Consider the following 23,048-nt stretch of genomic DNA (forward strand, 5'->3'; position numbering starts at 1 on the left):
CAAACAAAAAACAAAACACAAGCAAAAACCACAAAAAAATGTTAAAAAAGAGATCAAACTTTGTCGTCATTTGAGTTTGTTGTTCGAATCTTAGATGGTCTTATTAATAAAAACAAAAACCCAGAGCCAGATATCAGGGTGAAAGCTGAATGATCAGAGAAGCAGAGCAGCCAGCCACTAGTTCTTACCTCTACGAAATCCTCAGCCTAAAGAGAGTGGGTTCCTGTTTCCTCATACCTTATATGCCTTCCTCTGCCCTGCTACATTGCTTCCTGGGATTAAAGGCGTGTGTGCTTCCCAAGCAAAGGCATGAGATCTTAAGTGCTGGGATTAAAGGTGTGTGCCACCACTGCCTGAACTCTATGTCTAATCTAGTGGCTGGCTCTGTTCTCTGATCCTCCGGCAAGTTTACTAGGGTACATAATATATCACCATATGAGTTTTTATTTTATTTTTAAGACAGGGTCTTGCTATGTAGCCCTGACTGGCCTTGAACTCATAGAGATCCACCTGCCCCTTTTTCCTGAGTGCTGAGGTTCAAGGCCACCAGATCTGGGCCCAAATCGAACTTAGGCTCTTCCTACTACAAGTTTGGTGGCACCAAGGAAATCCTGGGCAGAAGAAGGGGTGCCTTGTGGTGAGCCAATACGGACAATCTTGGTTTAAAACGATCTCACTCAGACGTTTGCACCTCTCTTTGCCTTGACTGTGAAATGTACTTTTTCTTGTATAGAAGCTAATTAGGACCTTGTGTTTCACGCCAGGCTCTGAATCACCAGCTCTCCCAAGAGTCCCACCTTTCTTCTTTGAGCAGGGTGAGCATCGAAGCTCTTCTTTGACAGGGATTTTACAGCTCTTCATTCTGAAGAAGAAAGATCGTCTGGAGCCAGAATGCATGTGTGGTCGCCCAGTGTGGCCGTGACCGTAAACCTGCAGAGGGGCTTCCATAGCATCAGGAACAAGAACAGAAGAGTCACAGACATGCTTAAAACCCACCTCCTCCCATCCTGTCTTCTTTCCTTCTCTTAAAAAAGAAAATAATCACAGAGTATGCCTTTAAACCCAGCACTTGGGAGGCAGAGGTAGGAGGATCTCTGAGAGTTCAAGGCTAGCCTAGTCTCCATAGGGAGCTCCAGACTAGCAAAAGCTACATAGTGAAACTCTGTCTCAAACAAACAAACAAACAAACAAACAAAACTTAAAAAATTAATAGCTGATTAGATAATTTTCTTCCCTTAATTTTTAAAAACAATTTATTTTTATTTTATGTATGTGTGTTTACCTGAGTGGATATATGTGTACCATGTGCACACCATGGAGGCCAAGAGAGGGCATCAGACCCTCTGGAGCTGGAGCTGCAGGCAGGTGTGAGCAGCACTGTTCATGCTGGGAACAGAACCTGGGCCCTCTGCAAGAGCCGTAAGTGCTTTTAACCGCTGGGCCACCTCTCCACCCCAAACCACTGTTTCTATACCATAAATAACTGTTTGGCACTAAGCATTTTCACAAGTCAAGTATCTTTGGATAATGAATAAATATACTTCCCAAGCCCAGTTGTACAAGATCTTTCATACCAGAAAAATCTGGGCCACATACGAAAGAGAAGAAAACTCCAGCAACTTTTTAGCCTCAAATATTGTCTTATGAAAGTTTCATTTCGATTGAAAACTATAAGTGATCATGTATTTCCACACATCACGTTCATATGAATACATTTATTGTATATGTCTGTAAAGGAATTTTTTTTCTCTCTCTCTCCCCCTCTCCCTGTAATCGGCCTGTTTCCTGTCCCTGCCTCCACCATGTCTTTCCCACCATGACAGACTAAAAGGGTAAACTTAAAAAAAAAAAAAAAAAAAAAAAAAAAGCCCTTTATTCTTAGTTTGCTTTTGTCTATGGTAATTTACCATAGTGACAGAAAATTAACCAGTACTACAGAGGTGAGCACCCTGAAGGGAGAACTCACTTTTGGTGTCTAGAGATTTCTCTCTTGGGAAAACATCACAAGAAAGTTGTTCCTTTACTTTGGCAACATCTTTTGGGTGTAAAAAGTCAAACAAATTTTGTCCCATCAAACTGCCCTGTTAAAAAAAAGCAGACACACATTTAACATCAGTTACGACATTTTTTAGACATTTCTTCACACGTAAGATAAATACCCTTTCCTTGTTAGAGGTTGATCCCCCCCCCCCCCCCCGCCGCCCCTCCCACGCTGGAGATCAGACCCAGGGCCTTGTGTGTGCCTGGAGAATGCTCTACCAGTGGGTTTTCCTTAAGCTTAAATATACATACATCTGAGGGGCTGGGGAAATGGCCCAGTTGTTAGGAAGCACATGCTGCTCTTCCAGAAGACTCAGGACTCATAGGGCAGCTCACAGCTATCTGTACTCTAGTCCCAGAGGATCCGACACCCTCCTCTGGCTTCTGTGGTACACATGCATGCATGTGGTGCACAGACAGGCAAGCAGGCAAAACACTCATATATAAAATAATTTTTTTAAAAAATGCATTTGAAACTGTATCAGGAAAGATACATATAAACCACATACGAACACTGACTTCTGGTTTTCTCTTAAATCCTGTTATTGTGTAAACCTACTTAATATCTCCAAATTCAGGGTTGTTTCTAAGGCATTAGGATTTAAAGTTCATCTTCATTTTCTGCATATGTATGTGTCTGTGTGAGTGTGTCTATCCATTCCTCTGTGTGTGTGTGTAAATGCGTGTGCACGCGTGCATGTGTGTGCACACACATGTGTGCACATTGAACCTGGAGCTGACTGATAAGGCCAGAAGAGCTGGCCAGAGAGCCCCAGGGATCATCCTTTCTGCCTCTTCAGTGCTGGGATTACAGGTGCACACGGCCACACCCAGCCACACGGCCGTGGAGATCCAAACTGAGGGCCTTGAGCTTTCACAGCAGGCACTGTGCTGACCGAGCATCTCCCAGCCCATAAACCTCACCACTTTCAATACAAGGCAACGGATTACATTACTGTAGAAAATGAAGCCCAGAACATCTGCCACATCACAACTCAACACGTGAAGAAAATGCAAATCCAACATTCAGCCCGCTTCCCACTCCACAAATCCCAACAGAAAGGCACGTCGTCTCCTGTAAAATCCATTGTCCTTTCTAAACTCAGTCCAAGGTGTGTTTTTCCTTCCTCCCTCCCTCCCTCCCTCCCTCCCTACCTCCCTCCCTCCCTCCCTGCTGTGGGATGTTCTATATGTTAAATGTGTTGCTCTGATTGGTTAATAAATAAAACACTGATTGGCCAGTAGCCAGGCGGGAAGTATAGGTGGGACAAGGAGAGAGGAGAATTCTGGGAAGTGGAAGGCTGAGGAGAGAGATGCTGCCAGCTGCTGCCATGAAAAGCAAGATGTAAGGTACCAGTAAGCACGAGCCACATGGCAACTCATAGATTAATAGAAATGGGTTGATTTAAGATATAAGAATAGTTAGCATCAGGCCCTTTGAATAGGTGAGACAGTTGATTGGCTTGATCAGTTTGGGAGGCATCTAGGCAGTGGGACCAAGTCTTGTGCTCATTGCATGAGTTGGCTGTTTGAAACCTGGAGCTTATGCAGGGACGCTTGGCTCAGTCTGGGAGGAAGGGACTGGACCTGCCTGGACTGAGTCTACCAGGTTGATTGCAGTCCTCGGGGGAGGATTTGCCCTGGAGGAGGTAGGAATGGGGGTGTGGGCTGGGGGTAAGGGGAGGGGGTGGGAGGGGGGAGAATAGGAGAATCCATGGCTGATATGTAGAACTGAATGGTATTGTAAAATAAAATAAAAACTACACCCACATCCCTGCCCCCCCAAAAAAGAACAGGTAGCAAGAAGCCTGTCACGGCCATACAGTTTATAAGTAATATAAGTCTCTGTGTGTTTACTTGGTTGGGTCTGAGCGGCTGCGGGACTGGTGGGTGAGAGAGATTTGTCCTGTGGGCCAGGCAGGACCAGGAAAGCAATAGCTACACTTCCCTCTCTCTCCCTCCTTCCCTCTGCCCTCTCTACATTTCTTTTCTTTTTAGTGGTATTTTTCTTTGCCTCTAACTATTAACCCAGGTTGACCTCAAACTCAGGCTCCTCCTGCCTCGGCCTCTGAGCACTGACCGGGCTCTCAGGCATGTGCCTCTCACCCATCCTCTCGAAGCTAAATTCCGTGGCTATGGCTGCGCAGCCAACTGTTTCTTGGACTCTAGACACTTGACTCACAGCCTGAAATTCCTGTCCTCTTTTCACCCTAAAGACCCCCCTACACCCCACTTCGATGAGAAGCCCATCCTCTCACAAAGTTCCCCAGTGGATGTTCTGCAGGAGACAAAACCAGTGGACCAGCCAGTTAGAGAGCTCATACTGAAGACCCAGTGATCCGCCTTTGGAATCGTCTATCGTATGCTTGGTTAATACGAGTCCATGTCGGGAACTCACTCAGCAGCGCCAGGTTTCTGATTCTGAAAAGCCAAGAACTAGACCTGACATCCTCCTGAGCAGGCAGGGAGAGTCTCCAATGGCTGCAGATATTCAGCCAGTCCCAGTGGACATCAACCCATGTCACTAATCTGGAATTTAAGGCTGTCTTGAACTGTTAGTTACCTATGTATCTGTGCATTTGTGTGCACATGTGTGTATGCATGTGTGCACGTGTGTATAAGCATATATGTGTACAAATGTGCATGTATGTATATGTGTGTATGCATGTTATTTTCCAATTAGAAAGAAGCTCCAGTTAGAAGATGGATTATCCGTTCTTACATCATTTTTGTTCCCAGCTGTCTCCAGCTTGGGGTTCTTTAGTCTCAAGCCTCCCGCACAGAGGCTCAGACTTCCCCTTCTGCCATTTGTCTCATTACCTGCTAAGCTAAAATTGAAAGCAGCAGAAGCCAGAGGGAGGCATTCCCCATCAAAGCCGTACTCGCCCGGGTCCTACAGCAGAAGCCAGAGGGAGGCATTCCCCATCAAAGCCGTGCTCGCCCGGGTCCTACAGCAGAAGCCAGAGGGAGGCATTCCCCATCAAAGCCGTGCTCACCCGGGTCCTACAGCAGAAGCCAGAGGGCGGCATTCCCCATCAAAGCTGTGCTTGCCTGGGTTCTATAGCCACACGTGTGCTCTGCAGGCCTGCTTTGGGGACAGCTCCCGAGTGGCTACCTAAAGCAAGTGGAGTGTAACTTGGAGGAGATGAGTAGCAGGCTGTTAGATGAACATGACTTGAGTGTGTTGTCAGCACAATGAGCAATAATGTGACTGTTGGAGGGGACCAAGAAGGGAGACCAACACTCTGCAGAGACTCCAATATGACATCTTGTTCGGTCACTTCATCCTGACCGCAGGTACCGCTCTGACAGCGGACAAAGCTAAGGTTCAGAAAGTGACATCACCTCTCAATGTCTGATGAAGACACAACGATGGTCATGAGAATTCACCCTTCCTTGTCTTCCAGCTCTCCAAGCTCTAACTTAGCACAAAGGGAAGGGAGGAGTCAGAGACAGCTTCAAAGTAGGATTTGTTAAAAATAATCAGGGCCACGTGGAAAACAGTGGGTTGATACCTGGTCATACTGCAGTGTTTTGGAGATGGACTTAGATACAAAGAGAATTCTCCCTTGTTCACATCCGACCACGAACAGGAAGCCTTCTGCTGTCTAGGATTAAAACAAAACCAAAATCGGGTCATTTCTCTTATACTCCAGGTCATTTCTCTTATACTCCCTCAGCTTTTGAGGCAATCACTGTCACTGAAACTCACAGAGCTGGTAAGATAGCTGGCAAATCTCAGCCTAAATTTTTTATGTGATGTATAGAGAATCTCAAATTCAATTCTAAAGTTTTTGACATGAAAAGTTTAACTATAGAATATTTGATTGGTATCTCATTATCAAACTACGTGTGTGCAGGGTCACGGCACATGGACCATGAGAGGGAAGCAGAGACATTAAGGGTAAAGGGAGAAAAAGAGAAGGTAACGGAATACATGTGACGTGAAGATGGAAGTGGGGACCATTTGGGGTGGGAAAGGATAAATGAACAAAGTATAAACATATATATGTGAAGACGTTACAGTAAAATCCATTACTTCATATGATAACATTTTAAAATAAATTCGCCCTTGCCAAATTCCACTCTGCTACGAAGAGAAACCCTGTAAAGATTTCAAAATACATCATTTGCAGCAGCTGCTGTGCAAATTGGGAGAGGAAGGGCCTTGTGTGTGTGTGTGTGTGTGTGTGTGTGTGTGTGTGTGTGTGTGTGCGCGCGCGCTATGTAGTCTAGGACAACTTTGAATTCCCAGTCTCCTGATTTCACCGCCCAAGTGCTGGGATCCCAAGCATTCACCACCACACCTGCTTTGCACAGAGCTGGGGCCACGAACCAAGGGTTTTGTGCATGCTAGGGAGGAACTCTGCTAACTGAGTCACCTTCCCTGTGCTCTGACAGTGACAAACAGGTGAAGAGTTAGGTAGACATGTGCCGGGGAGAGCTGCGGGAACAGGAAGTAATGAGCGAGAAAACCCTCGAGGGCTAGTGCTTCCAGAGCACTCTGTATGATTATACAACTTAAAGACTGTTCTGTGTCCACAAAATTCATTGTTCATGGCCAGCAAGGTGGCTCAGTGGGAAAGGACACTGGCTGCCAAGGCTGATGACCTGGATTTGAATCCTGAGACCCACATGATGGAAAGAGAACCAGTTCCCACCAGCTGTTCTCTGGTCTACACACGCATGCACATGCCATGACATGTATTCTCCCTCCCTCCACAAATCAGTATAATAAAATGTTTTAAATTAACTGTCCCGTGCTGTGGAATAATCCTTCTGTACAGTGTGAAAATGTGTTGCTCTCATTGTTAATAAAAAGCTGATTGATGGATAGCTAAGCAAGATTTCTGGAGCATAGAGAATACTGGGAAGAAGGGCAGAGTCTGAGGAGTCTCGAGCCAGGCTTGGAAGAAGGAACATGGGAAGTTCATAATGATGTAAATGAGCCTCAGAGCAGCACATAGATGAATAGAAATAGGTTAATTTAAGTTATAGCAGCTAGTTAAAAGCAAGTCTAAGCTATTGGCCAAGCTTTTATAATGAATGTTAAGTCTCTGTGTGGTTATTTGGGAACTGGTTGGTGGGACAGAAAAGTCTGCTTACAGTCCAGGAACTGGGGATACAATTCAACAGTTAAAATCACTTGCTGTTCTTTCAGAGGACCAGAGTTTAGTTTCCAGTACCCACATCAGGTGATTCTATAACCTGTGCTCCAAAAGATCTTCTGTCCTCTGGGGACACCCCCCTCCCACATATACACATGCAGACACAAACACATATGCATGAATAAAAAGTAAACCTATATACAGTTATATAAACAATTACATAGTTTTAAAAAATAAAATCTTTAAAAAAAACAATAAAATTAATATAAAAATAAGCCACGTAAAGATAAATTTACACAAAAAATCTAGATTGTGTTGTCTTTGGGATTTTTAACTACAAAAAAAACATTTGATCATAAAAGATGTTGAGTTAAACCAATATGTATATTTTAAAGATACCTTAACTTTAAAATTTAGATGTAAGGATGTGTTGCTTTAAAAAGGAGACTCTCTGCTTTTGTTCCCACAGAAAGCCAGAGGCTATGGATTTGTTCCAGATTAAGATACATCAGGTTTGACCAGCCAAGACCCCCTGAAAGGTCTCCAATGACACCATGGCCCAGATGATTCAACATCCAGAATAGTTTAAAGGCAACTGGCTCAGACAATACAGCCTCATGGACTACTCCATAATCCTAAAATTTTCTTTGTGTCCCCATAAGATACAGCACCCCCTCCAACAAAAAGTAGTAAGAGAAGCTACGCCCAAATTCCCAAATTATATGTAATTTTACTATGTTAAGGTTAAAACCTTTTTAAAAAAGAAAAAAGAAAAGGGGAAGTGCTGTGGGATGGTCTGTATGTCAAATTACTCTGATTAGTCAATAAATAAAACATTAATTGGCCAATGGCCAGGCAGGAAGTATAGGTGGGACTAACAGAGAGGAGAAATAAAAGAACAGAAAGGCAAAAGGAGTCACTGCCAGCCGCCACCATGACAAGCAGCATGTGAAGACACTGGTAAGCCACCAGCCACGTGGCAAGGTATAGATTTATGGAAATGGATTAATTTAAGATATAAGAACAGTTAGCAAGAAGCCTGCCACAGCCATACAGTTTGTAAGCAATATAAGTCTCTGTGTTTACTTGATTGGGTCTGAGCGGCTGTGGGAATGGAGGGTGACAAAGATTTGTCCTGACCATGGGCCAGGCAGGAAAACTCTAGCTACAGTAACTTTTTTCCAAAGTTAAAGAAAAATGAACAAACATGAACCTATGTCATAGCACATGGCTGTCAATCAGACACCAAATTTTCTGCTGTGGGTTCTGAAAGCCCCGCCTGTGAGAAAATGAGGCCATGACAGCAGAGCTCTGAATGACTCCTTCCCTAAGCTTCAGATGACAGATCCGCAAGAGCTGGACTCCAGGGGGGTGGCTCTGAGGAGGTGGTGACCATGGCTGATCCTTGGTATGAGGGGGTGTCTCAGGTGTGAAGGGGTGTCTCAGGTGTGAGGGGGTGTCTCAGATGTGAGGGAGTGTCTCAGGTGTGAGGGGGTGTCTCAGGTGTGAGGGGGTCGTCTCAGGTGTGAAAGGTGGTCTCAGGTGTGAAGGGGTGTCTCAGGTATGAAGGGGGCTGTCTCAGGTGTGAGGGGGTGTCTCAGGTGTGAGGGGGTGTCTCAGATGTGAGGGGGTGTCTCGGGTGTGAGGGGGTGTCTCAGGTGTGAGGAGGTGTCTCAGGTGTGAGGGATCCACAGTGGACATGTCCACTGCTCTTCCTTTGGGAAGTGTCCATCCTCCTAAACTAGTGGGGTATTAGTTCATCAGGCTATTTCCTCACCTTCAGTGTCTAAGCTAAGGAAATGTAGACACAGGCTCTCTGATGTCTACAACAGGTGAACTCAATCCCTCCCCCAACCCCATCCAAATCCATGTCCAGCCACTTACCTTGAGGATTAAATGACTGAGCTCCTTATCATGAATAAATGAGGGTCTAGAATTTTCTTCCAAGAAAGACTCTGTCATGCCTAAAAACAAATAGGCCAAAGTGAGTGAAAATACAGAGAAAGGAACTTAGTGATCGCTCAGCGAACACTGCCCAGGAGCTGCTGCTATTACAATGAGGGTGCAGTGGAGTTTGCAACGCCCCACTCTGGCGACCCTTCCCTCTTCCCCCTTCCTTGCTTCCTTCTTCCTCTTCCTCTTTCTCTTAAATAGGGTCTCGTGTATTCTAGGCTGGCCTTGAACTCACTAAGTAGCCCAGGATGATCTTGAACTCTTGATCTTCCTGCCCCCACTTCCCGAGAGCTAGGATCACAGGTGTGTGCTACCATGCCCAGTTTATGTGGTGCTGAGAATCCAACCAGAGCTTCATACATTCCAAGCAAGCACTCTACCAACAGAGCTACATCCCCAGAGTCTGTCTCTACAGCCCAGGCTGGCCTTGAACTCAACAATCCTCCTGCTTCAGATTACAGAATGCTGAGGTGTGAACCACTAAACCTGGGTATTTTTAATATTCAAAAACATGGAGAGTAAGAGCTTGAGAGAAAAAAATGCAACCACACCTATAGTTGATGATTTCTTAGTTTATTAAAGCTCAAGGGGAAAATTCTGGAACTCTTAACAAACATGGATTAATAGACAAAAACAAAAAACAAAACAACAACAACAACAAAAACCCAAGCGTGCGGTGGTGGTGGTGGTGGTGGTGGTGGTGGTGGTGGTGGTGGTGGTGGTGGTGGTCGCCTTTAATCCCAGCACTTGGGAGGTAGAGGCAGGCGGATCTCTGTGAGTTCAAGGTCAGCCTGGACTACAAATTGAGTTCCAAGACAGCTAGGGCTACATAGAGAAATCCTGTCTCAGAAAAAAGAAATCCCTCTAAAGACTAGATAGAAACTTCTGATAATATGCAAAACTATATAAAATGTGTCTGAAGTATCATTTGAGACCTTAGTTCAGAGCTCATTATATTAAAAAGAAACAACTAGAAAGTTGGCAAAAAGCTAAGGAGTTCATTAGGGCAAAGTTGGGTCATGTTTGGCCTGTGACAAGCAAAGGACAGAAACATCCTCAAAACATCCAACCCTGGGGCTGAAGCCAGGACCTGGGGAGGGGTAAGGACGTAGTCTGGGAACAAGACAGGCCTTGGCCAGTGGCACATGTCAACGGAACACACCGCAAAAGTGAGTTACGGAACCCAGAGAGGGGAGCTCCGAACCAGGAGCGTGAGCGAGGGTATCGTAGAGACAGAACAGGGCTGTCTAGGCAGGCAGGCCTGAGGCTGTGGGGAAACTGGCCACATATGCGGATACTAGGGACTTAAGAACATGCTCTTAGAGGCTGGAGAGATGGCTCAGTGGTTAAGAGTATGGACTGCTCTCGAAAAGGACCCAAGTTTGGTCCCCAGCAACTACATTGGGTGGCTCACAGCTGCCTATAACTCTAGCTCCAAGGGGTCCAACCCTCTTTTGGTCTCTGCTCACATTACACACACACACACACACACACACACACACACACACACACAATTTTTTAAATTATTTTTTTTTTGTTTTTTTTTTTTAAAGCAGGTGTGGTGGCGCATGCCTTTAATCCCAGTACTTGGGAGGCAGAGGCAGGTGGATCCCTGAGTTCAAGGCCAGCCTGGTATACAGAGCAAGATCCAGGAAACCCTGTACTAAAAAGCCAAATCACAGTAATAGTAATACCGATAACAATAAGCTATTAGAGCTGGCTATTGGGTGCATGCATATAATTTTAGCACCCAGGACACAGAGATAGGAGAGGTGGAAGTTCAAAACCAGCCTTGCTACATAGTGAATTCAAAGTTCAAATGAAAGCCTGTTGCAATAACACAAAAACAAATTAGGGCTGGAGAGATGGCTCAGAGGTTAAGAGCATTGAGTGCTCTTCCAGACGTCCTGAGTTCAATTACCAGCAACCACATGGTGGCTCACAACCATCTGTAATGAGATCTGGTGCCCTCTTCTGGTGTGCAGGGATATATACAGGCAGGACTCTGTATACATAATAAATTTAAAAAAACAAAAAACAAATGATCTAAGAAGTGTTTGAAACATTTGTGGGAATGCAACCATTTTCATGACATCCAAGCCCTTGATTAATTTTTCAGTAATCAGGTGTATTTTACCAGGCACTGAGCGGGGGTAGGGGACAGGGGGACATTTGATCTTGGCTTCCTTAGTTTGAATATAACTGCTGAGCAGTAGGGGCAAAAACATCTCATCAGCCCTTACAGTAATTCACCTGGGACCCAAATAACACAATCCACAGGCCGCCCTCTGACTGTGTGTCTATAACACAATCCACAGGCCTCCCTCTGACTGTGTGTTTATAACACAATCCACAGGCCGCCCTCTGACTGTGTGTCTATAACACAATCCACAGGCCTCCCTCTGACTGTGTGTTTATAACACAATCCACAGGCCAACCTCTGACTGTGTGTCTATAACACAATCCACAGGCCGCCCTCTGACTGTGTGTCTATAACACAATCCACAGGCCGCCCTCTGACTGTGTGTCTATAACACAATCCACAGGCCCCCCTCTGACTGTGTGTCTATAACACAATCCACAGGCCTCCCTCTGACTGTGTGTCTATAACACAATCCACAGGCCTCCCTCTGACTGTGTGTCTATAACACAATCCACAGGCCTCCCTCTGACTGTGTGTCTATAACACAATCCACAGGCCGCCCTCTGACTGTGTGTCTATAACACAATCCACAGGCCTCCCTCTGACTGTGTGTCTATAACACAATCCACAGGCCGCCCTCTGACTGTGTGTCTATAACACAATCCACAGGCCTCCCTCTGACTGTGTGTCTATAACACAATCCACAGGCCTCCCTCTGACTGTGTGTCTATAACACAATCCACAGGCCGCCCTCTGACTGTGTGTCTATAACACAATCCACAGGCCTCCCTCTGACTGTGTGTCTATAACACAATCCACAGGCCGCCCTCTGACTGTGTGTCTATAACACAATCCACAGGCCGCCCTCTGACTGTGTGTCTATAACACAATCCACAGGCCGCCCTCTGACTGTGTGGCTCTAACACAATCCACAGGCCGCCCTCTGAGGGTCGGTATCTAAGCGTTTGCAGAGTAAGTTTGGCTGTGCTGGAAGAAGCACCCTGGAGCACAGGACCAAGTGTCGTAAGCCATGCCACTAATGTGCTGACTGACTCAGGCTTGGTCAGGCTGTGTGGACAAGCAGCTGGCCACATGGTGACTGAGAACGGCCATGACACCGTATACTTCTGCTCCAGGAATGGCTATGGATTTAGCGAACGTCTCCCCTGCTGAGTTCCCATAGTTCATTTCGGCACATACACACCTCTGCCGGGACACATCCCACACTAGGAGCTTTTTTTGTTACATATTAAAACATTTATTTATTTGTGTGTGCATGGAGGGGTCGGTCCCCTCCTCCTACCGTGTGGGTCCAGGGACTAAACTCAGGTTGTCACGCTTGTGGACAAGCATCTTTGCCTGCTGAGCCACCTCACTGTCCCCACACCCAGGTGACAATGACCTCACTGTGGGTCTGCCCCTCCCCCCAGTCAACAGCGACATCCATCCAGAGTGCAGAGACTTTGGCTCATTCTAAGTTTATAGCTAGTGTTCAATTCATATGTGTTGAATTAGCTGACTGACTCATGGTTTCTCATGGCTTCGCTCCCTGTCCCCCTGGGAAAAGGCTAAAGTGAAGGTACTTGGGTAATCTCTGGGATGGAATCAAATGACCTCGGGGGAGCCTAAAAGTTTTTGTTGCTAAAGACTCAAGGGAATCCCAAGTAACTTACGCAAGCCTCAGGAGTGGGTAAAGGAGACTTTCATTTCTCAACAGACTAATGGAACCCGGATCTCCAAGCACAGAAAAGGAAGTCCCAGACAGCTCTGCTCTCTCCAGCAACCACTGCCTAGTAAGGTTGCTCTGTGGTCCCTGTTCTCTGAAATCCTTGCTCTGTGCTTGGATTTACAGGTGGAGATATAAACAGGAACCACAAGGTGGCAGTGTGCATCCATTTTATACTTTGTTTGCTTTGAGACAAGGTCTCAGGTAGCCCAGGCTGGCCTTGAATCCCCTATGTAACCAAGGATGGCCTTGAGCTCCTAACCTGCCTGTCTCCACTTGCATCTGAGGTTTTTGGTATCTGACAGCCTATCTGCTCACATGAAAAGAAGGGGTATAATTCTGCGTGGGTGCGGTAAGGTGGACAGACATATCAAAGCCAGGACCCACCACAAAGTAAGAGTGCTGCTCTGATATGCAGACAATGCCCAGCCTGGAGCAGCCCTCGTCTTACCTCTCAGGGACCTCAAGTACTGCACCGCCCTCCTCAGAACACTGAGCTTGTCCAGTTTTGGGGTTGCAGGGCTGAGTGGAGGGATCATAGACGACAGCTCCTGAATCAGATGGTTCATCTTGTCTCTCCGCCGCTTTTCCATCTGGCTGTGTGCTTCCCTGGGAGGGAGGAAGAACCTCCTTGGCTAATGCTCGCCCTGTCGCCCAGAGGCACTTGAGGGTGTGGAGCCTCGACACTCAGGATGCTCTTCCTCAAGGCTGCATTTACGTGAGACACCAGAGCTTCTGGGAAAAGTGCTTGTAAAAGCATCTTACCTCCACTGCGTCCAACGGCTTTGACCATGAACGTCCTAAGCTAGGCCATCTGTGGTCTGAGGGCTGTGGTTTCCTTTCTCCCTCCCTCCTGTGGAACAGACCTGACATTTGCACAGCTGTCATCCTCATTCCCACCCAGCTCCTGACTGCGTCTAGAAAGTGCTAGAGCCCAGCTCGGAAGACACCGCCGTGAGTTCTAGTACTGCCGCTGAGGTTTTTGACACTCAGTCTTCCGTTTCCACCTGGTCCTCAGAAAGCCCATGGTTTCCACTGAAGTTTCTCCATGTTTAAAATCATGGGGGCCCAAGCCTGTAATCCCCACATTTTGGAGACTGGTGCAGGAAAACAACTGCAAGTTCAAGGTCTATGCATCCAGACCCTGTCTTCAAAGCACAAACCAAAGATAAGCCTATGCTTCTACCCACCGTCCTAGGAAGGTTTTTATAATTTCTATTTCAATTACTACTATTTATCATCATCATCACCATCACCACCACCACCACCATCATCACCACCACTGTCACCATCATCACCATCATCATCACCACCATCATCACCACTATCACCATCACCATCATCACCACCACCATTGGCGCTCACGTGGGGCAAACTCCAAAGGCCTGGGCGGCTCCCGCCGTCTCCTCCCTAGCTGGCGGGTACCTAAACCCGCCTGCAAAGTTCCATATAACCAGGGAACACCTACACGGTTCCATTCCCGAAAAAGGGAGCAGCTAGTCCTATCTCAATTCCCTAGCTTAGCCCCAGACCAGCGAAAGAGGCAGGAGAGTGCTAGCTCCGATTTCCGCCATTCCCGAAATAATCTGAGTGATTATTTTATAAGTGGATTGTGGGACTAAGGGGCTTGGGGAACCTGGAGAGAAGCCCTCCAGCTACAAATGGCGCCCAACGGCTCGAGTTTCCACCTTAAACCTGAGAATATTTAATAACCAATTCTAAACAGAGCCAAAACCAGGTTCCTGCTTCTTGTCTCATATGAGCAGCTAGACGCCGCAAAACGCAGGTTTGAACACTGGCGGGTTCCTGGCGGGTGCGTTTGACCGGCAGTATGGCGGAAATGAGGCGTCTGCCAGCGGCACATTATGCTGCGTAGTAGATTTAGTCTTTACTAGTATTTTTTTAAAAAAAGGTTTCTGGGCTACATGCTGCTTTGATAAAAGCTTAGACCCACTATTTCTGAGACTTGATGACTCCCAGAGCTGGCGGAAAACGTACCACTGCCATGTTGGGAAGCTGAAGTGGGCGGAGCCAGCAGCCACAGCGCTGTTTCAGGCTTAGAAGGATGCAGTTTAAAGCCATAGGCTCACAAAAAGACTGATTCAGTTTACAATGTGTGTAAAATATACGTAGGCTTAAAAGAGACAAAAAATTAATGTAAAAAGACACGTAAAGATGAATATTACACAGACAATCTGGATTGTGTTGTCTTTGGGATTTTTAACTGCAAAAAAACATTTGATCAAAAAAGATGTTGAATTAAACCAATATGTATATTTTAAAGGTAACTTGACTTCAAAATTTGGATTTAAGGATATGTTACTTTGGAAAAGAAGTTCTGCTTTTGTCTCCACAGAAAGCCAGAGGCTGTGGACTTGTTCCAGATTAAGATACATCAGGTTTCACCAGCCAAGACCCCCTGAAAGGTCTCCGATGACACCATGGCCCAGATGATCCAACATCCAGACCGGTTTCAAGGCAACTGGTTCACACAATACAGCCTCACGGACTACCCCATAGGTCTAAAATTTTCTTTGTATCCCCATAAGATACAGCGCCCCCCTCCAGCAGGAAGTAGTAAGAGATGCTACGCCCAAATTCCCAAATATACCAAGCTGGCTTTAGAGGTGGAATTGGCTCACTCCCCTCTAAACCCAGACATATTGCTTTAAAAAAAAAAAATGGTTAAAAGATTCTTGTGTCCCAAATCAGAAGAGCCCTCTGGTGTGGGACAGAGAAAAACCAATATTTTTATTTAAAACAGGTTGATTATAAATGTGATCTCTTTCTAAAAAAGAAAAGGGGATATAATATAGATATATAGGAGGATATGGAGATGATAAGATAAAAGGGTAGATTAATGAACCTACTTTTAAAGAACAACTTGTTTAAAATGTTTTACATTGGTATAGATTTTAGTTTATGTTTAAAATGTTTTACATTGGTAAAAATTTTAGTTTATTAATACAAACTTGAAGTTAATTTTGTTATACTGTATATATATATTTCTATTCTTGTTTGAGGTATTATGTTTAACTCATTTAAAATTGTAATGGATGATTAAAAATAGATTAATAATCAGTCATCTATGATAATCATATTTGTAGCCATGTTAGTTAAGTCTTCTAGGTATACATAGATATATTTCAGATAGATAGGTAATCTTCAAACACTTCATAGACCTAGAGAATATGGCATTTAAATAACTTAGAATTCTGTTGACGTGAGACACAATTGCTCCTGGCTGCACCAATTGATCCCGAGAGAATGTTGGGCTTCTAAGACATTTCCATTTGGAAGTTTGTCTTTTTGGCACAAAATGGCCTACTGGGCAAAGAACTGCCCTTGCCTTGACGGCTGACAGTACAAATGCAATGCTGTCCTTTCTGGACAAGCGGGACACAAGGAAAGCGACCACTGTACTCTGCCAAGACAGGGTAAGATGGTCTCTCAGAATTCCTGCTTCTGAAAATGGTCTGTCAGATACTCTAGGCCTGTAGCCAATTTAAATGCACCAACAATGCTGAGAAACATCAGGTGACTGTCCAGGCTGCCAGCTGTCTTGGTCTACTCTTGCAAGATTCCCGAAGTTGCTTGCATCCGTCTACCATTTCTCAGGTACCATTATGTTCCTTCTCAGGTCTTTGATGTGGTTGAAGGCTAGATAGTCGTATTTTCCTCAGTTATGATAAAAGATAAGTTAGCTATAAAACCTTAAACTCACAAATATAAGATAGATAGGACATCTTCTTTAATATTGTAACTATAATTCTTGCTCGGTAATTGTTTTGTTATATGTAATTTTACCATGTTAAAGTTAAAACCTTCCTTTTTAAAAAAAGAAGAAAGGGGAAGTGCTGTGGATATCACTCTATGTAAATAAAACACTGATGGCCAATGACCAGGCAGGAGGTAGGTGGGACAAGGAGAGAGGAGAATTCTGGGAAGCGGAAGGCTGGGGGGGAGAGACACTGCAGCCACCGCCAGGAGAAACAGCATGTGAAGACGCCGGGAAGCCACCAGCCACGTGGCAAGGTATAGATTTATAGAAATGGGTTAATTTAAGATAAAAGAACAGTTAGCAGGAAGCCTGCCATGGCCATACAGTTTATAAGTGATATAAGCGTCTGAGTGATTATTTTATAAGTGGATTGTGGGACTAAGGGGCTTGGGGAACCTGGAGAGAAGCCCTCCAGCTACAACCATCATCATCACCATCATCACCACCACCATCATCACCATCATCACCACCACCACCACTATCACCACCACCATCATCACCACCACTGTCACCATCATCACCATCATCACCATCATCATCATCACCACCATCATCACCACTATCACCATCACCACCATCACCACCACCATCATCACCACCACCACCATCATCATCACCACCATCATCATCACCACCACTGTCACCATTACCATCATCATCATCACCATCACCACCACCATCACCACCATCATCATCACCACTATCACCACCATCATCATCACCACCATCATCATCACCACCACTGTCACCATTACCATCATCATCATCACCATCACCACCACCATCACCACCATCATCACCACTATCACCATCATCACCATCACCACCACCACCATCACCACTATCATCATTGTCACCACTATCATGGTGCATGCCACAGCACAAAGACAGAGTTCAGGCGACAGCTCTTGTGGAGTCGGTCACTCCCCACATTTCATGGGTTCTGAGGCTGGATCTCAGGTAGGTTGTCAGGCTTGTGAGGTCTCTACCCCCTGAGCATCCCACTAGCTTAGAGGTCTTCCTTCACCCTGGCTTCTGTATTCCCTCCTGCTCCTCGTCCTCCTTGGTTCTCCATGCCCAGCTCAGCACAGAGACAATTCACTCAGCTTCCCTTCTCCCTAAATACTGGTGTAATCAGATCCCCTGCTCAGTGCCTGTCTCCCCAGAGCAGAGCACCCTGGGAGAACGCACCCTTCCCAGGCTCTGCATGGCTCCCTGACTATGCACTATAAAAATGGTTCTCATACACACCCCCTCCAGCCCTTGGAAGCAGACTTGTCCCTGAACGCTCCCCACTGCAACTAAAGAAATTCCAAGCCAAATGCATCCCCCCACCTGCCTCCTTCAGTCTCCTTCCCCCACCCCTGTGTGCTCTTCCCTCCATGTGGTGGGCCTTGGCTGGCGACACACACACAGAGATTCATTCTCAACCTGTTCTTTTCCTCAAAGGGTCAAACAGCCATGAGGCTCAGTAGAGTCTAGTTTTTATAATATTCCGCAAGCATGTCTCCTCCACTTCAGCCACCATCAGCCTCACTCTGGGGCCCTGCACTGCTCCCAAAGCCTTTCAAACCAAGCTTCCTTCTAATATTTTCCTCAGCTGGTCTATGCTACCCACACTTCCAGAATTACCATTCAGCAATCCTCACCCACTGATATTGCTCTCTATTCGAAACACAATGTGTCTCATCGGTTTCTCAGCCTCTTACTCTCCAGATGTCACATAGTACGGTTTTTTGTTTTTGTTTTGTTTTGTTTTGTTTTGTTTTTTGAGGGCTAAAGAAATGGCTCAGTGGTTAAGAGCACTGCTGTTCTTGTAGAGGACTTGAGTTTAGTTTCTAGCATCCACAGGTGACTCATAACTGCCTGCAACTCAATTTCCAGGGGATCTGACACCCTCTTCTGGCCTTTGTAGGAACTGCACATATGTGGTGCACATACATACATGTAGGTAAACACTCATATACATACATCTTTTTAAAAAGATTTTATTAGTTGTTTCTCTCTCTCCGTGTGTGTGTGTGTGTGTGTGTGTGTGTGTGTGTGTGTGTGTGTTGGAGGGGGTGCCCATGGAGGCCAGAAAAGGGTATCAGATTTCTTGGAGCTGGAATTACAAGCAGTTGTAAGTCATTTGTGGGTGCTGGGAATCAAACTCAGGTCCTCTGAAAGAGCAACAAGTGTTCTTAACTGCTGAGACATCTCTTTAGCCCCATATAGTAGGTTCTTAATAAGTGTTGGATGATTATATAGCACAGGATCTTGGCCACAGTTCCTTTGAGAGAATCAACTATCCACCCAAAGCCAACAGTGCCATAAGAAAGTGACAGTTATCACAGGGCCTTTACCAGTGTCAAACAGTCTATGGCGGTGGGAACAAGACTGCCCACATGTCACCCTAAGTGAGCCATTACTCATACCCAATACTTAGCAAGAACTATACTTTGAAAAATCATGGAAAATGGTAGGAGCAAAGGAGAACTAGGCCAGGGCAAACCTCTGAGGAGCACAATGAGCAAAGCCTGCTTCCTTCACACACTGCACCCTCGTCACAGAGCAGAGAGACCGGGCTGATTACCTTGCCTGCTGCCACTGGGTGCCACTACTTCTAATCTTGTTGAAGAAGATGGGTAAAGGGGTCTGGGGAAGGTTTCCCCATTGCTTCTGTCATGACCTCTGACCTGGAAGGAAGGAGGCCTTGGGTCCTCCCTGCGATGGTAAAGCTCATCGTCACCTGATAGGATTTGGAATTACCTAGGAGACACACCTCCAGGTATGTCCATGAGACTACTCCTAGAGGCTTAACAGGGGAAGGAAAACCCTCCCTGAATTATGGAGTTTAAAGCCAGCCTGAGCTACAAGTCCTACAGAATGAGTTCCAGCCTAGGTAGTGTTACATACAGAAATTATGTCTCAAAAAGCAAAAAAAGACCACCATCCTCCACAAAAAAATAAATAAATAAACATAGTAGGAACTATCATTTGTTATCAACTAATAACTCAAGATGAAGGTGACTGTCCTTGGCAGCTGCTCTTCTACTGTACATCTTGTTAATGGGGAGAAAATGGGGGTACAGATAGCCAAGTAAGAAGGAAATCTCCCAGGCATGCACAAGTGGCCTGGGAAGTACTTTGAAGTTTATGGTTGAATCACACCAGCGCCATTGTCCTGGGGATCAAAGCTGAAAGATGGAGGATCCTTGTGAGAACTGACTTAAAATGATCTAGAAGGCTTATTTGTTTTCTCCTCTCTAGCTCAGAACTTTCAGGTATGGTGGGAAACTGTCCCCAGCTTTCCCACTCACATACAGTGCCATCCTAAGATCTGTCCCAAAATTTTACTGTATAATCCTAGCTTTGGGGGAGTAATAAAAGAATCTCAGGCTACAGGACGCATAAGGGGGTGGAGGGGGGGACGACAGGCTGAAGTGTGGCTCAGTGGTGGAGCTCCTGCCTAGAATCCTCCAGCAAGGATCTGGGGTGTGGCTCAGAAACGCAAATCTTGCCTAACACACTTAGGGTCCTGGGTTTATTCCCAGCAACACAAAAACAAACAAACAAGTAACAAGGGTATCATCTCGTTATCTACCTGGCTTAGTAACTATGGAAACAAGAGCTTCATATGATTAAACTGACCACAGATCACCAAGGCCTGGTTATTCTATAACTGGTGAGTTGGGTGGTCAGTGAAGTGACCAGAAGCCAAACATGCATGAATGTTTTGCTCCTGGTGCAGTATGTTGGTGAGGAAGGAGGGGAGCTGTGACCATGAGCATTACGTACTGATAGTGATTGTGCACCAACATCTTCAGATTCTAGCTGAGCCTCCTGGACATCCATCATCACCTGGAAGGCAAGGCCAGTGGCAGGTAGCAGTAGGCAGTGACCAGCTGCTTTGCTGCCACAGACTTAGAAGTAAAGATGTAAGCATGGTCTCCTTTCGCCGACTGACGGATTTCAGGGGTTAGAAGAACACACACTTACTGGGCGGGCTCCGAATCATTTCCTTTGCGTTTCCTTGGAAACTCCATTACAAGAGAGTTGACAGGTCCAGGAGCTGCGAGCTTTGTCCCTGGGCTCATGTGACCAGAAACCGTGAGGGCAAGGCTCTGGCTCTCTATCAGCCCTCTACCTGTGGGCGAGAAAGCACAGAAAGACACTAACTTTCATCTGACGCATTATCACATCACAATTAAAAAGTAGTGCTGTCTTGATATCTAAAAACTCAGCTAAGAAAAACATGACAGGAGGAGAGAGAATTCAAATATTAGTTTGAAATATGTGTGTTCATCCATCTCTGAGGGTTTATTGTCCTCCCCTGACTATAAGAGACGGTAAAACAGTGTATGAGGGCATGAAGCCCAGGGGCAGCCAGAATGGAGGGAGCTGGGGATACCAGGAATCGGCAACAAGGTCAGAGAAATGGCAGCCTTGCTTCCTAGCTCTGAAATACACAGCTGTGATTGGCTGTGCCAACTGAGGGCTGACTGGGAATTACTGAATGAGACGTAGGGCTAGGGGTATAGCTCAGTAGACAGGTTTTCTATTGTGGTAATATCCACCAATCAATTAATACTAAAAAATACAGACCAAGGTGCTTTAAGGAGGCTAGGGGGAGAAAAGGAGGCAATCCCATCATTTCCCACGACTCTGGTAGAAGCAGAAATTGTTGTAAATGTTTAGACAAAGACTTTCCTCCTACAAATTCATCAAAATCTTTCAACAATGGTTGAGTGTGACTCAAACACCTCTAACCCCAGCTCTCAGAAGACAGCACCAGGGAGGTCACAAGTTTGAGGCCAGCCTGGGCTACAGGAAATCCCATCTGACGATCAACTTTGGGACCAGATCCTCTACATCCTTGGATAAGCCACAGAACCAAAGGAAAAGTCAAAACCAGGCAACCTGTGTGAGCCAAGTGGGGCTGTCACATCCAGGACAGTGGGAGGAAGTGAGGACAGACCCTCACTCGGCGTCTTTGATGCTGAGCGTCATGGAGGCAAAAGATGTGTCCAGGACTGCACCGGACCCGGCTTCACTGATCTCGTTTCTCACTGACTTGGGCCTTCCCTCCCATTCCACACCACCAGTGTGGTGTGCAAGCCGCTTAGGAGCCAGTCGGGTCAGAAATACACGAAGGAGCTGGGTTTGGTCACACCATACACACTGGGTTTGGTCACACCATACACACTGGGTTTGGTCACACCGTTCACACTGGGTTTGGTCACACCGTTCACACTGGGTTTGGTCACACCGTTCACACTGGGTTTGGTCACACCTTCACTGGTTTGGTCACACCGTTCACACTGGGTTTGGTCACACCGTTCACACTGGGTTTGGTCACACCGTTCACACTGGGTTTGGTCACACCGTTCACACTGGGTTTGGTCACACCGTTCACACTGGGTTTGGTCACACCATACACACTGGGTTTGGTCACACCATACACACTGGGTTTGGTCACACCGTTCACACTGGGTTTGGTCACACCGTTCACACTGGGTTTGGTCACACCGTTCACACTGGGTTTGGTCACACCGTTCACACTGGGTTTGGTCACACCGTTCACACTGGGTTTGGTCACACCGTTCACACTGGGTTTGGTCACACCGTTCACACTGGGTTTGGTCACACCGTTCACACTGGGTTTGGTCACACCGTTCACACTGGGTTTGGTCACACCGTTCACACTGGGTTTGGTCACACCGTTCACACTGGGTTTGGTCACACCGTTCACACTGGGTTTGGTCACACCATACACACTGGGTTTGGTCAAGTACTTCAAAAGAGGCCAAGCCTGCGTCCCGTCCAGTGGCCTGTAGCCATGCCTAATTGTTTGTTATGGAAGGGGAGCTAATTGGTGGCACGTTGGCGGACAGTCTCATAGAAACCTTCCTTAGCAATCTTAACCTCGCTCAGTGTACCCCTCTGCCTCAAGCACACCTTTAGCTGAATTCCGTTTTTGTAACTCAATCTTCCCTAAGCAGGCTTAGTAGATCCTGGGTAACATCACTTTATCACTCTCAGTCTCTCCTCAGTCAACCCACGGGCACTCGCTGTCTCTGACACATGAGAAGCAGGCAAAGAGAAGTGAAAGCTCACCAGGATTGGGTGTCTGTTGTTTGTTTTGCTGTGTCTGCTTGTTGACCACAGTTCTCAGCAACACAATGCTGTGGATATCGCTCTGTCTAAATAAATGCTGATTGGCCAGTGGCCAGGCAGGAAGTATAGGTGGGACAAGCTGAGAAGAGAATTCTGGGAAGTGGAAGGCTGAGGCGGGGAGACACTGCCAGCCGCCAC

General features: G+C 46.2%; 1 protein-coding gene across 5 annotated transcripts in view; it reads right to left on the reverse strand.

The window, feature by feature from the left end:
- Arntl2 (aryl hydrocarbon receptor nuclear translocator like 2) overlaps positions 1-23,048 on the reverse strand; it is a 50,206-nt gene that overhangs the window by 19,002 nt on the left and 8,156 nt on the right. For 2 of the 5 annotated variants that reach the window (XM_037203985.1, XM_028891668.2), the window contains exons 2-7: positions 20,733-20,880; positions 13,422-13,579; positions 9,033-9,112; positions 5,556-5,648; positions 1,967-2,081; positions 798-941 (exon numbers count right to left, since the gene is read on the reverse strand). In XM_037203985.1, the coding sequence (XP_037059880.1) occupies positions 798-941; positions 1,967-2,081; positions 5,556-5,648; positions 9,033-9,112; positions 13,422-13,579; positions 20,733-20,880 (738 nt within the window). Of the gene's footprint in view, positions 1-797; positions 942-1,966; positions 2,082-5,555; positions 5,649-9,032; positions 9,113-13,421; positions 13,580-13,735; positions 14,157-20,531; positions 20,595-20,732; positions 20,881-23,048 lie in introns of those variants that run through there. The other 3 variants (XM_037203986.1, XM_037203987.1, XM_037203988.1) reach the window with 3 other exon arrangements.

The sequence above is a fragment of the Peromyscus leucopus genome, chromosome 3, assembly GCF_004664715.2.
Source record: "Peromyscus leucopus breed LL Stock chromosome 3, UCI_PerLeu_2.1, whole genome shotgun sequence".
NCBI lineage: Eukaryota > Metazoa > Chordata > Mammalia > Rodentia > Cricetidae > Peromyscus > Peromyscus leucopus.